This window comes from Sorex araneus, chromosome 3 (genome assembly GCF_027595985.1).
Source record: "Sorex araneus isolate mSorAra2 chromosome 3, mSorAra2.pri, whole genome shotgun sequence".
NCBI classification, from domain to species: Eukaryota; Metazoa; Chordata; class Mammalia; order Eulipotyphla; family Soricidae; genus Sorex; species Sorex araneus.
In genome coordinates this window covers 182,588,592-182,603,900 of record NC_073304.1, presented here as the reverse complement: position 1 = coordinate 182,603,900, position 15,309 = coordinate 182,588,592, and the positions used below count along the sequence as shown (strand labels likewise).

At 47.2% G+C, this 15,309-nt stretch overlaps 1 protein-coding gene across 4 annotated transcripts; it reads left to right on the top strand.

Moving 5' to 3' along the window:
* The first annotated feature begins 26 nt into the window (after positions 1-26).
* On the top strand, positions 27-15,068 carry C3H11orf54 (chromosome 3 C11orf54 homolog). 4 transcript variants are annotated; one of them, XM_055130098.1, is made up of 10 exons: positions 27-282; positions 4,355-4,499; positions 6,417-6,515; positions 8,409-8,462; positions 8,827-8,900; positions 9,075-9,176; positions 10,463-10,639; positions 11,795-11,944; positions 12,692-12,808; positions 13,918-15,068. In XM_055130098.1, exons 2-10 carry the CDS (start codon positions 4,445-4,447, stop codon positions 14,089-14,091), a joined length of 1,002 nt encoding a protein of 333 aa, XP_054986073.1. In that variant the 5' UTR covers positions 27-282; positions 4,355-4,444; the 3' UTR covers positions 14,092-15,068. The 4 variants fall into 4 exon arrangements, with proteins under 4 accessions (XP_054986073.1, XP_054986072.1, XP_004604886.1 ...); XM_055130097.1 differs by having other exon boundaries at positions 28-230; XM_004604829.2 differs by lacking the exon at positions 8,409-8,462 and having other exon boundaries at positions 31-230.
* Positions 15,069-15,309: the final 241 nt, after the last annotated feature.

Below are 15,309 nucleotides of genomic sequence, written 5' to 3'. Positions count from 1 at the left end.
CGTAGGCGTCCAGGAAGCGGATCACCGAGGGCGGGGCGCCAAGAGCCTAGAGTGAGAGGCGGGCAGCCGGGTGCGGGGCACCTGGGGGCGGAGCCAGCCCGGCCGCCGATAGGAGGGATGTCCGGGGGCGGGACCAGCTCTCAGCCGAGGGGCGGGGCACCTGGGCGAAGCCAGCTTGTGGCCGTGGGCGGGGTAGAGCGCCGGAGGGTCCAGCGGAGACGCTGTGCTCGGTGAGTCTGGACGCACCGGCGTGGGCATGCACCTTCTCTCTGGACGGTCCAGGTACTGCGCCCTGGGCCGCCTGCCTGGCTCGGCCTGGACTTGGGCGAGCCTGAGCGTTTGCTCCGTGGAGGTTGGCTCCCCTGCGGGCCCCGCCCTATGCCAGCGCCGCCCCCCTGCCGCGGTGGCGCCTGTCCTGTTGGCCCCCTCCCCCATGCGCTGGCCCCCGCGTGGCCACTCAAAGGCACGCGCTTCTCCCCCCTGCAGAGAAAGGAAGCCTCACCTGTGACATGCGCCCAGCGCGTGGAAGGCACGGGGCACGTGGATCAGAGCAGGCCCCACCTGCACGTGGTCAGGCCAAAAGGCCAGAGGACAGCGGGGAGAGTGTTTGCCCCGCACCTGGCCCACCCAGGTTGGATCCCGGCATCTCATTATGGTTCCCCGAGCACCGCGAGAGATCTCTGAGTGCAGGACCAGGAGAAGGCCTGAGAACCACTAGGGGTGGCCTCAAAAATATTAAGAAATACTCTGGACCAGAGTTCAGCTTAGGCGCTCCACCCCAAAGTATCCAGCATACATGGCCCTAGAGCACAGAGCCCCGTGTGCCCAAAGAGCATGTGGACCAGCCATTTTCCACAGGCAGGAGATGTGCTGGCGGAGGTGCTGCTCTACACTGCTTTTCCTTCTGACCTGCAGGTCTGGGGGGTGTTAAGATCCATGACTCTCCAGCACTAACACTACTTCCATCCCTGGAATCATCTGCCCTCAACCTCTGCTGGGAGCAAGCCTGGGCAGGACTAGCAACCACTAGCTGTGCCCACCTAAAAATTTGCCCATATGTCATCTTTTTAAAGTCAAATATTTGAATTATAGCTTGCTTTTTGTTTCGGGCCACACCTATCAGTGCTCAGGGCTTCCCCCTATCTCTGTGCTCAGGGGTCACTCCTGGTGGTACTCAGGGGACTATATGTGGTGCCCAAGACAACCTGTGCAAGGCAAGCACTTAACCTGTACTATCTTTGGCCCTAGAGCATGATATTCTGAACCATTTGTTACATTGTGCAGTGTCAGTCCTAAATATGAATATGAAGACATTTCATTCTCAATCAGAATCACTGATATGTCTGGACTTACATTTAGCCATGAGTTTCTTTTTTTTTTTTTTTTTACTTTTCGGGTCACACCCAGCGATGCATAGGGGTTACTCCTGGCTCTACACTCAGGAATTACTCCTGGCGGTGCTGGGGGACCATATGGGATGCTGGGAATCTAACCCGGGTCGGCTGTGTGCAAGGCAAACGCCCTACCCGCTGTGCTATTATCACTCCAGCCCCCTAGCCATGAGTTTCTTGTAACAGGACACCACCTCCCCAAACTCATCTACTTTGGCATGTACACACATTCTTTTTTTTACTTTTTGGGTCACACCCAGCGATGCATAGGGGTTACTCCTGGTTCATGCACTCAGAAATTATTCCTGGCGGTGCTCGGGGGACCATATGGGAAGCTGGGAATTGAACCCGGATCTGCCACATGCAAGGCAAACACCCTACCCGCTGTGCTATCACTCCAGCCCCCTAGCCATGAGTTTCTTGTAACAGGACAACACCACCTCCCCAAACTGTCATCTACTTTGGCATGTACACACATTCTTTTTTTTTACTTTTTGGGTCACACCCAGCGATGCATAGGGGTTACTCCTGGTTCATGCACTCAGGAATTATTCCTGGCAGTGCTCGGGGGACCATATGGGAAGCTGGGAATTGAACCCGAATCTGCCACATGCAAGGCAAACACCCTACCCGCTGTGCTATCGCTCCAGCGTCGTACACACATTCTTGAGCTGAAGAGATAATACAGCAAGCAGGACACTTGCCTTGCACGGAGCCAACCCCCGTTCTATCCCTAGCGTCTTATGTGGTTCCCTGAGCCTCTCTAGGGATAAAGAGCAAACCCTAAGCACTGCTGGTTGTGGCCCCCAAACCCAAAAGCACAACAGATCGTGTACACACATTCTACCAATGAACACTGCATACTCCCCAACAATTCTGTTTAGGGGCTCTACATCTGTTTCTCTGAATGGTGCCAAGGACTAGTGGTATGCACTTGAGAACTTCAACTCTATCTAAGCACCCAGTGGTTTGTAACTGTCCCTGTGCAGTCAGGCTGGGGGTGGGGCTCAGTGGGGAGCATTTGCCATGAGGCTACCCTGGTTCAATCCCCAACACTGGATCTACTAGCCTGCCAGGTCCCCTAGCCTACCAGGAGTAGTCCTGAACACAGCTAGGAGTAAGCACTGAGTGCGGCTAGGCCCAGGTCCCAAAACTGAAGAAAACCTCTAAGTTCAGGATAAACTTTTTCAGTGCTGCTAAAGGACCACCATCTAGTGAGTCAGCAAGGACTCAGCAGCCAGAGGCAGACCAGGAGGTGTTCATACATTAACCATTTGTGAGAGCTCCACAGTGCCCTCGGAAACACCCCCTGGGCTCTTTCCGTTCCTGGGGATTGGCCTGGAGTTGGGTTTCCCGCCCCTCCTACAACATTTATTTAGATATTTTGTGCCTTCTTTGTACTTCTCTGCTTGTTCACCTCCTCACCTGGACATTTGAGGTAAAGTACTAATCTCTGTAATACTGCTTATTATAAAACATACTTTGCATAGCTCTGTGAAGTATCAAGTTATAGTTAGGTTTTGAGAATAACAACATTAAAGAGCTAAATGCTTTGGTATAATAACTTATAACAAGAAAGTATGTTTTTAAAAAGTAAATATTTGAATTTTAAAAGCTAGTCATTTGTAGACCTTTCCATTTTTCCCTAGTAATTCAAAATCATGTAAGTCTGTGAAACGTGTTTTAATGTTGTTTTTACTGTTCTTGTATTTTTGGGTTTGGAGTGATAGCACAGCAGGTAGGGCGTTTGCCTTGCACACAGCCAACCTGGGTTCGGTTCCTCCATCTGTCTTGGAGAGCACAGCAAGCTATCGAGAGTATCCTGTCTGCACGGCAGAGCCTGGCAAACTACCCATGGTGTATTTGATATGCCAAAAACAGTAACAACAAGTCTCACAATGGAGACGTTATTGGTGCCTGCTGGAGCAAACCGATGAACAATGGCATGACAGTGCTATGACAGTGCTACAGTTGTATTTTGGGGGTTTGTTTTCTGGGAGGCACATCCAGAGGTGCTCAGAGATTACTGCTGGCTATGCATTTAGGGGATCACTACTGGCATTGTTCAGAAGGCCATATGGGATGTCCAGAATCGAACCCAAGTTGGCCACCCTTTTTACTCTACTATCTCTTCAGCCCCAAATGTTATTTATTAGTCTTTTGAGTCATACCCAGCACTCTTCAGGGCTCCTACTGGCTCTGTGCTCAAGAAGCAATCCTGGAATAGGGCATCAAATGTGGTGCCAGCAATCAAGCCCAGGTTGGCAGCATGCAAGGCAAGCACCTTACCTGTTTTACTATCTCTGGCCCCTATTTAAATTTTAGCTTAAATTTTAGCTTAATGTAACTTATAGGGTTGGTGATATAGCTCAGTTCTAGAGCACTTGGCTTGCCTGTGAGGCCCAGGGTTGATCCTTGGCACCTCTTCCTTGTAACTCTATTTTAGAGAGTTAAGAGCAGGGAAGAGGGTTTGAGCCACAGCCAGAAGTGTTGAGGGTCTATTCTTGGCTCTGTGACCAGGAGTTACAAATCACCTTAAGCCTGGTAATGTCTTGGCACCTTCCTCATAAATCATAATGAGAACCTTTTAAGACCACTGAGCTTGACAATCAGAAAGCTACTTGGTCCACTTGCCAGAGTGGCTGTTCAGACATTTGGGTGATTACCCGGCATGCAGGGGGCTGTCCTGTTTGAGCCCCCAGCACTGCAAGAGCCAGTAACAGAACACAGGGTCCAGAGCAGCCCCCAAGCACTGCTGGTGTGGCCCAGCACTCCCTCCTCTGATAAAAGAAAGCAAAAAAGAAAACGGTTCCCGTGGGCTTCTGGCCGGCCTTTGCCCGTGCCCACTTTAAACAGCAGGGCATCTGTCACTCGAGCCACAGGAGCTGGAGGCTGTGGCTGCTTTTCTGAGCACCTGACTGCCCTTTGCCCCCAGCAACTGGACTCTGGCTCTTCCTTCCCAGGACAGCCACGCTGCAGGCAGTGAGCACTGTGCCCGCTCGTGATAACCCTTCCAGGAGTTTCGCCAGCGGCCTCACAGCAAAGAAGGGAAAATGGCTTGTTTGGAGCATTCTTTCCACATGCCAGATCTACAGGAACTTGCCGGAGGTAAACACTCAAACTCACTGAATTTTTATGCCAGGCTGGGGAGAGTGGAAGGGTAGAGAAATGCCTAACACATACTTCTGGGCATGCATGTACACATTCCTAGCACACAGCCTGGCACACTTGCCTAGCGCACAGAAGACCCTGCATTCCATCCCTGGCATTATAATGTTCCCAAGGTTAAAATTTTTTTGAGTTTTGTTTTCGGGTCACACCTCACGATGCTCAGGAATCACTCCTGGGGGACCAAAAGGGGTGCCAGGAATGGAACCTGGGTCAGGCATGTGCAAGGTGAGCACCCCACCCATTGTCTTCTCTCTCTGACCCCATCCTCACTACTTTTGTAATGCGACGATAAAAGTGGCATTTCTCAGTGACCAGTCCTGGTGGAGTCAAACCCAGCAGTGTGCTGAGGTTTTCTCTGATGTTCCTGAGACCAGCCTAGTGTTTGCTGGCTTGAATGGCAGCTAGAGGACAATCACTGCTGGCCCACATCTCTTCTGTCCATGCTGCTTGTCCTTGAGGGCCTTTCTTATCTGTCCTCTCATGCTTAAGTTTCTGTTCTAGACAAATAGGACCTTTCAAGTAAAATACAAGTGTAATCTCTATTTTAGCTTATCTGGGGGTCTTTGTGGTTTGAGTATCTGGTGGTGGTTGGGGCTACTCTCAGTTTTTGTGGGGGGACTGGGTGGGCAGGGGATCAAACGCAGGTCTTCCTCCTACAAAGCATGCACTCAGCCTGCGAGCTGTCTGCTGCCCTGTTCTCAGTTTTTACAGATCCTCGAGTGGTAAAATAGAACCCTGCAATATTTCCACATCTGAATTATAATTTCATGTGTGCGAGTTCATAGTCTTTCCTGCACACAGCCCAGTTAGCGTGGCTGCGGCCTGCAGAAAGGATATGGTTTGTGCTACCAACATGCCTGGGTTTGGGATGACTTTGAGGGCCTAGAGTGGGACTTCACAGACCAGAGGCTGGCAGTATGCTGAGACCTGTGGGAGCCTTTCCACCTCAGACTTTAGTCTAGGTACAATGTACTGTCTTGGGCGACTATAGCTGAGACCAGTGTGACACACAGTGCTAAGTCTTTTTTGGTCTTGTTTTTGAGCCACACCCGGTGTTACTCCTGGCTCCATGCTCAGGAATCACTCCTGGCAGTGCTCAGGGGATCTTGGGGTGCTGGGGATTGAACCTGGGTTGGTATGTGCAGGGCAAGGGCCCTACCCACTATATTATCTCTCTGGCCCTTCATAGTCCTTATTCTTATGTGTCCTGTTCGCCAACCTAGTTTTGGTTTTGTTTTTTTGGGGAGTTGAGTTTTGGGACACAACCAGCAATGCTCAGGGGTTACTGGGGATCCAACCCAGGTCAGCCATATGAAAGACAAGTGCCCTAACCACTGTACTATTGCTCTGGCCCTTTCCAAGACATTTCATCTGTGATTCTCGATACTGCATCATGCAGTGCTCACTTTCAACAATCTGAATGTTCACTTTTAGGGCTGGAGAAACACTACAGGGTTTAGGCACTTGCCTGGCCAGTAGCTGATCCCAGTTCAATCCTTGGTGCTGAATGGTCCCTGTAGCAATCCCAGGACTGACCTCTAAACAGAGCCAGAAATAAGTCCTGAGTACTAAGATGAATATTTATGTCCCATTGGTGTCTGAAGTCCTCTCATGGAAAGGTGGCAGCCTCACCTGGGGCTGTTTCTGAGCACAGCTCTATTGTATTTATGGGGCATCTGTGTGTCTTAGTCTGCACTGTTTTCTGGATTATGAGTCTCCTATCCACTACTTCACTAGAAAGATCGTCCCCTCGCCTTTATTATACACATCTAGATGAGGAGTATGACAGAGACTTGACACGTGATAGCAGCCATGGACCTAATGCTAACTGGCTCTGTTCCTTGTCTTTCTTAGTTCTGCAGAAGGGACTAAAAGCTAACTTTGCTGACGTCCAGGTCTCTGTGGTTGACTGCCCTGATCTGACCAAGGAACCATTTACCTTTCCGGTAAAAGGTAAGCAGGTTTTGCAGTTAGCTCTTCTTTTAAAAGTCTAACCTTTTCCTTCAAACCAGAACTATTTTTGTGGCTTTTGGGGGGATTGTTTTGTTTTGGGTCCACACCTGGCAGCACTCAGGAGGGCTTACTTCTGGCTCAGCACTCAGAGTCATGTCCTGGCAGTGCTCAGGGGACCATCTGGGTTCCAGGAGATGAAACCCACTGTGCATGCAAGGCAAGCACTCTACCTTCTGTACTGTTTCTCCAGCACATGCTGTTTGTGCTTTGGGGGCCACACACGGTGGTGCTCAGGACTTACTTCTGGCTCTGCACTTAGTGATCACTCCTGGCAGTTCTTGGAAGACCATCTGGGTTGCTGGAGATTAAAGCCGGGTTCAATCTCTAGCTTCCTGCTTCCAACGCATAATTGAAGCTTCCTGGAGTATTTATTCTTGGAGCTGAAGAGGCCCCTTCCACGCTCTGTTTTAATTCTTTTATACATAAAAACAGTAAAATGCTTATTTTCTTAGGAAAAAAGTTGGGTAGTGATTGCAGTCACACTTCATTCGGGCACAGCTGGTGAGCTGGGGCACAGACACCCCCCAACCTGGCAACCAGACGGGCTGTGGCTGCCATCCTACCACCAAAACTCAGCATCACCCCTCCAAAGGAAGCAAGGACTGGCTGCCACAGGGGTCAGGGGTGGGGAAACGGCTGTCTTAAAGTCGAAGGTTTGAATACAGAGCTCAGCCCGGCCTCACTCACTCCAAAACAGGCTGCAGAACCTCAACAAAATGCATAAGTCTTTTTCCTGGGGTGACCCCAGAATGCCAGCCACTGATCCCAGACATGGGGGGGGCGGTGTGGGGAAGAGACCCAAGAAAGTTCCAGAACAGTCCATGTGGCAGGAGCACTCACTGCCCCTCTGTCAGGCATGTGAAGGAGCACAGTGATCGAAGGGGGCTCGGGTGACAGAACCATCGTCTTCAGTGTGGAGGGGTTGTTGGATCAGACACTAATCCTTGGTAGGAAGCAGTTTCCATGGGGGGTGTAACCTATTTACACAGTAGTCACTCTGGGGTTTGGGGCTGCATGGGCGCTATGTCATGTGTTCTTCCAATCAGTAATCACAACTCTTCTCGATCTTTTCGTCCAGCATCCGGAAAAGCTCCTGTTGCCTCTTTGAGATGTACATATTGGCTTGAGGCTGGTGTACCAAGCCCGGGATCTATCTGTTGGTTTTCAGTCTGACATCTGAACTGGCACTTTTCTCCAAGTTTTCTTGGTTCCTGTGGTGACTTTCTGCTCCTCTTCTGCCCCGTTTTTCATGTACTTGACTTTTTCCACGGGTTTGATCCTATACTCATCACCAAACACATCTCCATTCTGGTAGTTCTTCTCTTTCTGGGCTTGTTTTTCACTTTGAACAGAGGCTACATGCTTGGCAGAGGTACAGCCGATAGTCTCATGGTTCGCTGCCGCCGGGCTGAGCTGCAGGTCATCGTTACAGACACAGGGCAGCATGCATTGTCCTCACTTCAGAGAGAATCCAGTGTTGTGGGCTCGGTCACAAGGTTGCTCGGCTGGGGGGGGCGGGCGGCGGCTGAGGGTGCCCCTCACCCCACCCTGCGCCCCCTGCAGAAGGGGATGGCTGTGCCTGCATTCCATGCAGCCCCTCAGGTGGGTGGAGCAACAGCCACACCTGGAGCCCCAGGACTGGGCAGCCTCAGTTTCAGTTTCAGTTCTGGTAAATGCAGGTACTGCATTTACCATGGGCAAGGCAAGCACCCTACCTGCTGTACTGTCTCTCCCCCCTTCTCCCAAGGTTTTTTTGTTGTTGCTTGTTAGTTTGCTTTGTTTATGGGTCACACTCGGTAATGTTCAGGGGTTAAGTCCTGGCTCTGGTTTCAGGAATCACTGCTGACGATGCATGGGGGACCATATGGGATGCCAGGGAGAACCCAGGTCAGCTGCATGCAAGACAAACACCCTACCCAATGTACTATCACTCCAGCCCCAATATTTTTATGTTTAGAGTACTGAAATATTTATGAAGTTAATTCAGCTTCTTCTGTTTTGTTTTTTGGGCCACACCCAGCAGTGCTCAGGGGTTACTCCTGATTTTGCACTCAGAAATCACTCCTGGCAGGCTCAGGGAACTATGAGATGCCAGGAATTGAACTCAGGTCGACTGCATGCAAGGCAAGCTCCTTACCTGCTGTACTATCTCTTTGGCCCCGAATATTACAATTAAAAAAATTAAGATGTCTATTGAGCATTTCATACTAATCTTACCTAATCTTAAGACGGCTTTTTTTTTTTTTCAAAGGCATCTGTGGGAAAACTAGAATTGTAGAAGTAGGAGGTGTGCCATACTTATTGCCACTTGTAAATAAGAAAAAGGTGAGTGTATTCTTATTCTTTACCTTCTCATGAAGACTACAGTATCAGAGGGTCCACTGACCATTACAGCAAGAAAATGTTTGCAGACTCAGTAATATAAAGTATGCCAAGAAAAAAAAAAGTATGCCAAGAGATTTGTGCAAGTTACAATCAAATATTTTTCCTCTTGTTTAGGTTTATGACGTAAATAAGATTGCAAAAGAAATCAAGCTTCCTGGAGCATTTATTCTTGGAGCTGGAGCAGGCCCCTTCCACACTCTCGGTTTTAATTCTGAGGTCAGTATGTACTACATTTACCTTTCGTCATTGCCCTGTCAGCCTTTCAGTCTGAGTGAACTCCAAGTCATTGGCCTCTCCCTCTAAGGATCTGGACTGTAGCACACTCTCCCATTGGTGTGCCCGTGATGAACAGCAGCCTTTAGTTTCAGGAAGACCTCTACTTTTCTGAGGTGTGTACTCACTGTTCGGTGAGTCTGAGGCTAAGATCTTGAGTTGGGGTGCTGAATTCAATGAAAGATTTTCATTGTTCAATCAGAGGATTTTCTTTTCAGTCAGATACATATATGTAAATCTTTGCCTTTCGTTCTAGGTCAACCTTCTGAGTTTTTTCTTAGAAAATGAATAGAATATTTAATGATCTAGTTCACTCTCTTTGAGAGCAAATAGTAGGGATCTCTCAAATAGTAAATTTACAAAAGGTGGTATCTTTTTTCTTTTGGCTTTTTTGGTCACACCCGGCAATGCACAGGGGTTACTTCTGGCTCATGCACTCAGGAATTAACTCCTGGCGGTGCTCAGGGGACCATTTGGGAAGCTGGGAATCAAACCCATATCAGCCGCGTGCAAGGCAAACACCCTACCTGCTGTGCTATCGCTCCAGCCCCCCTAAAAGGTGGTATCTTATGAAGAGAGAATGACCTCTTCAGTCAGCTCTCTTATAAACTCCAGATATAACTATACTTGTACAAATTCCTTTTGCTGAATCGTGACTGTAACTTGTCAACTCTCCAAGACAGGAAAGAAGTCTAAATTTTAGACATTTTTTAAAGCAAACTTCACAATGTCTGTAACATTTTTGTAAATTGTAAATGTCTGTAACATTTACAGAAAAACATTACAGTTTTTCTGTAAAAAACTAAGAAGTACCAGAAAAAATATTTCTGTCATCCCGTTGTTCATCAATTTGCTCGAGCGGGCACCAGTAATATCTCCATTGTGAGACTTGTCACTGTTTTTGGCATATCAAATACACCACGGGTAGCTTGCCAGGCTCTGCCATGCGAGCAAGATACTCTCGGTAGCTTGCCGGACTCTCCAGGAGGGACGGAGGAATCAAACCTCGGTCGGCTGAGTGCAAGGCAAACAAACGCCCTACCCACCTGTGCTATCTTAATAAGAAACATGAAATATTTTAGTAAGTAAATTAAAATAAATAAAACTAAAATGTTTTCTTATTAAGTATTGATATAAAATGTCAAAATCTAGGATAAAATAGAAATTATTCAAGAGAGTGCATGCATAGATACACTAAGACTGACTACCTTGTTTCCTTTTCTTGGCAGTTCATGCCAGTTATTCAGACAGAAAGTGAGCACAAATCTCCTGTAAATGGAAGTTACATCGCTCGTGTTAACCCAGCAGATGGAGGGTGCCTGTTAGAGAAATACAGTGAGAAGTATCATGGTTTTGGATGTGCATTACTGGCTAATCTTTTTGCCAGTGAGGGACAACCCGGAAAGGTAATTTGATGCTGATCAAGCCCTGTGGTGCCCAGGATTACAGCTCCCAGGTGGGCCACCCTGGGGGTGCTTGTGGGGGTAGGTGCTCCAGTGATGTTTGGGGGCCACATGTGATACTAGGGACTGAACCAGGGTCAACAATATGTAAAGCATGTAAAGCATGTGCCTAAGCCCTATACTATCTTTCTGGCCCCTGGAAAAGTGATTTTGCTCACCAAAATAGTCCTCAGCTGAAACTGGAACTTTGTGGAACTTTCATTGCCACAAATGTTTTCTTAAGGAACAAAGCTGAGTGGGCAGGGCACTTGCCTTGCACATGCCCAACCTGGGTTAAATTCCTGGCATTCCATATAGTCCCCTGACCCTGCCAGGAGTGCTTCCTGAGCACAGAGCCAGGGTTAAGTCCTGAGTACTGCCAGAGCCCAAAAACCATAACAAGAAAACCCAAAGCGGGGCTGGAGTGATAGCATAGCGGGTAGGGCGTTTGCCTTGCACGCGGCCGACCCGGGTTCAAATCCCAGCATCCCATATGGTCCCCTGAGCACCGCCAGGAGTAATTCCTGAGTGCCGAGCCAGGAGTAACCCCTGTGCATCGCCAGGTGTGACCCAAAAACCAAAAAAAAATAAAAATAAAAATAAAAAAATAAATAAATAAATAAAAAAAAAAAAGAAAACCCAAAGCTGCCTGAGTCCAAGATTTACCCATGTGTAGAATACTTCTCAGGGGCAGGGGAAATAGCCGAGTGTGCTGGAGCAAGCACCTGGCATGTCACAGCCCAGGTGCGATTATGATCCCTGACAGTCCCCTGCACATGCTAGGCTGTTAGGCAGGGATATGGCTCCTGTGAGAGAGTACACGGAAGCACATTGCAGGGTCTGCGGCTCCCAGTCGAGCACACAGCTGCACTGAATAGGCAAGTGAGTGCGGACCCCAGCACTCATGGCTCCTTCAACCCCAGAGTAACACTCGACCTTGGGGAGTAGAACCTATTTTAGGAAACTATGAGAGGATTGAAAGTTCACCTCAACTCCTGTCTGGGTGCTCCAAACCAACAAGTGAACTTCCCTGGTGGCACTAGATTAAAAATGTTATTTGGAAGCTGTTTCCCTCAGAATCCGCAGCATATACCATATACTATTCCGTCTTCTCTCTAGGTCATTGAGGTGAAAGCCAAAAGAAGAACTGGGAAACTTAACTTCGTGACCTGCATGAGGCAGACTATTGAAAACCATTATGGAGATAAGCCTGTAGGGATAGGAGGTACTTTCCTAGTCCAGAAGGGAAAAGTGAAGACTCACATCATGGTAAGGGGCCCCGGTGGCAGGGGTAGGAGGGACACACACTTACCTCTCAAGACTTTTAAGACAAGGGCTGGAAAGATAATACAGTGGGTAGGACACTTGCCTTGCACGTGGCCAACCCGAGTTCAGTCCCCAGCACTGCCAGGAATGATTCCTGATTCCTGAATGTGGAGCTAGAAGTAACTCCTGAGCATTGTGGGTGTGGCCCAAACATAAAACAAACAAAAAAGGATTTTTAAAGACACAGAAGATGGGGCTGGAGCGATAGCACAGCGGGTAGGGCGTTTGCCTTGCACGCGGCCGACCCGGGTTCGAATCCCAGCATCCCATATGGTCCCCTGAGCATGGCCAGGGGTAATTCCTGAGTGCAGAGCCAGGAGTAACCCCTGTGCATCGCCAAGTGTGACCCAAAAAGCAAATAAAAAAAAAAAGGACACAGAAAAGAACTTATCACATAAGAGAATGTATCAGAAGGCTTAAAGGTTTTATTTTTTCATTTCTAGTTTGGAGGCCATACCCAGCAGTGCTCAGGGTCTACTCCCAGCTGTGCATGGGGGTTGCTTTTGTCAAGGCCCACAAAGTGCCAGATTATCAGACTGGAGTCTCTTGCATGCAGTGTGTGTACTCTAGCTCACTGAGCTATCTCTGACACTATAAAGTTTCTAACTTAATGAAATTATACATAACTTTTAAAAAAATTAATCTTCGCAGCATAGGAATATTTTGCTATTTCATTATCTCTTACTATAGCCTGCGGAGTTCTCTTCCTGTCCACTGAACTCTGATGAAGCAGTGAATCAGTGGCTGCGTTTTTATGAGATGTCAGCTCCTTTGGTTTGCCTGCCAGTGTTTGTCTCCAGAGACCCAGTAAGTCCATGTCTGTCTTTTGTGCTACAGTATATAACCATGACAATGCTTCAGGTATTCTGTTAGCATTGAACATATTATTTAAGAACTAGAATAGTTTCTAGAATTATCTTGAAAAATGAGGGAGTAGGTAGATGGTTACTTCAAGTTAAGCCAGGGAGACTTTAACAGTGAAGAAATTAATGTATAGGTATTTAACACAACAAAAAATGTCATGTTAAAAACAGTGAACTCTCAAACTAGGCTTCAGGCGGTCATACTATTTGCTATTGTAGTTAACAATAATTTTAGACTAGATAAATAATGGCCCAATTCAAGCAAATTTTTGGGGTTTTTTTGCTCTTTGGGTCACATCCAGTGATGCACAGGGGTTATTCCTGACTCTATACTCAGGAATTACTGCTGGCAGTGCTCAGGGGACCATATGGGATGCTGGGAATCGAACCCGGGTTGGCTGTGTGTAAGGCAAAAGCCCTACCCACTGTGCTATCCCTCCAGTCCCTACCAAAATTTTTGACAAGTTATCTTTCTATATTAATCATGTTTAGGATCCTTAGATAAGCATACGTATATAGGATTATTATCTAATGGGGCTAGAGAGATAGTGTAGCAGGTGCTTGCCTTGCACATGGCCTAATCTCATTTGATCCCCAGCACTGCAAATTGTCATCCAAGTACAAGTAAGCCCTTGGTGTGGCCCCAAAACAAACAAAATAAAAGATTATGGCAGCATTACTGTAATAGCAGAAAAATGCAAATAATCAGATGTAAAAATGATCTACAGAGACCTCAAAACTGTAGTTAGATTAATAAAACATATGCAGTCCAGTATGTACAAAATGCTATTAACTGCATAAAGATGTATTTTTTTTTTTACTTTAGACTTAAAGTATAAATTTAAACACTGGAGTGTTTCTAGAATAAACTTTTTGTACCAGTTGCCTGTTAGGAAAGGAAGTGGTAAGGAAAAAAAAAGCTAGCGATTATCAGTGTTCTTTTACCACCTGAAATTTGAACAAGACTATCTACTTTGAATAAATTAAAACCTTTTCTTCCTCCTTAAACACATTCCCTAGAGTATTAGAATACTGACATATCCTTTGTCCTAGGGGTTTGACCTGCGGCTGGAGCACACGCACTGTTTCAGCCACCATGGAGAAGGTGGGCACTACCATTACGACACCACACCGGATACCGTGGAGTACCTGGGCTATTTCTCACCCGCAGAGCTTCTCTATCGTATAGATCAGCCAAAAGAGACCCATTCATTCGGGCGAGATTAAATCAGCTCATACTTTAGAAAAAGAAATAATTAACCAAAATGAATGAACTGATTCACTCATCAATACTGATTGATAGAAATGATCTCACTACTTAAACCCAATTCTTTTGCCTTTTGTTTGGTTCTTTGGGTCATACCTGTTTCAGGGATCAGTATGGCAGTACTTGAAGACCATATGGGGTGCTAGAGATTTAACCCAGGTCAGCAAGCGTCTACCAGCTGTACTATGGCTCTGGCCCTCTTTTGCCTTTTACATGAAATGTATTAATGATGTTGGGCTCCTACTTTAAAAGTGCATCTAAGGGGGCTGGAGCAATAGCATAGCAGGTAGGGCGTTTGCCTTGCATGTGGGCAACCTGGGGTCCCCCAAGCACCACCAGGAGTAATTCCTGAATAGAGAACCAGGAGTAACCCCTGAGCATCGCTGGGTGTGACCCAAAAAAGCAAAAAAAGTGCATCTAAGGAAATTACTGAAAACAAAAGAATTGAAAAATTCCTCAATCGTTAATTCTATTGTAATAGATCAGGTTTATGTTTATACAGGAATTACGATTATTATCTAATAGTAGCAAATTACATTTAACATTTACATTTTGAAGATAGTCTAACAACTAAGTGGATATTTCTGAGTACAGTGGAATCAGTGTTCAAAATATTGGTGATCTTCAGAGTATTTTTTGGCCCGGAGGAGCAGCACTGTGGGACCTTATAGAACCAAGGTTGCACCTCCGCCACGCTCCTGCATGGGAAGCATCTATCTCCCTAGCCCTAGAGTCAAATTCTTAAAATCTGAGGATCTTTTATTTTTTTTATGGAATAAGACAGTGAGAGGAAATGACTATATTCCTCCCGATGACACTAACCCTTCCACAGACACGATTCTCCCTTCCTCGGATGTCAATATCAAAGCAGTTTGGTGATTATTTGCAAGAGAAGGGAAAGAAATAGCACCAAAGCACAATAAAGTGTTTGAATGTATACGTGGTTTAGACGTGGCCATTGTCCTGCGTTGAGTTAATTGAACTTTCACTGATCGGACAGCGTAAATTTCCCTCAACAATCTCCTGTGAGGATCGCCGGCCAGAGTCTGGACACGCCGCCTTCTGCGGGGCTCACGCAGCACTCCCGAATCAAGTTCCTGAGTACTTTCTAATAAACGACTGGGTGGGCGTAAAGCGTTAACACGCTCGGGTCGTGTCTCTCCACTCTTACCTCAGGC

Coding starts and splice junctions, on each gene's coding strand:
- C3H11orf54 (XM_055130098.1), top strand. CDS start 4,445: ATGGCTTGTTTGGAGCATTCTTTCCACATGCCAGATCTACAGGAACTT. Junction 6,516..8,408: donor ATTTACCTTTCCGGTAAAAG/GTAAGCAGGTTT, acceptor CTCTGGTTTCAG/GAATCACTGCTGACGATGCA. Junction 10,640..11,794: donor GTGAGGGACAACCCGGAAAG/GTAATTTGATGC, acceptor TCTTCTCTCTAG/GTCATTGAGGTGAAAGCCAA.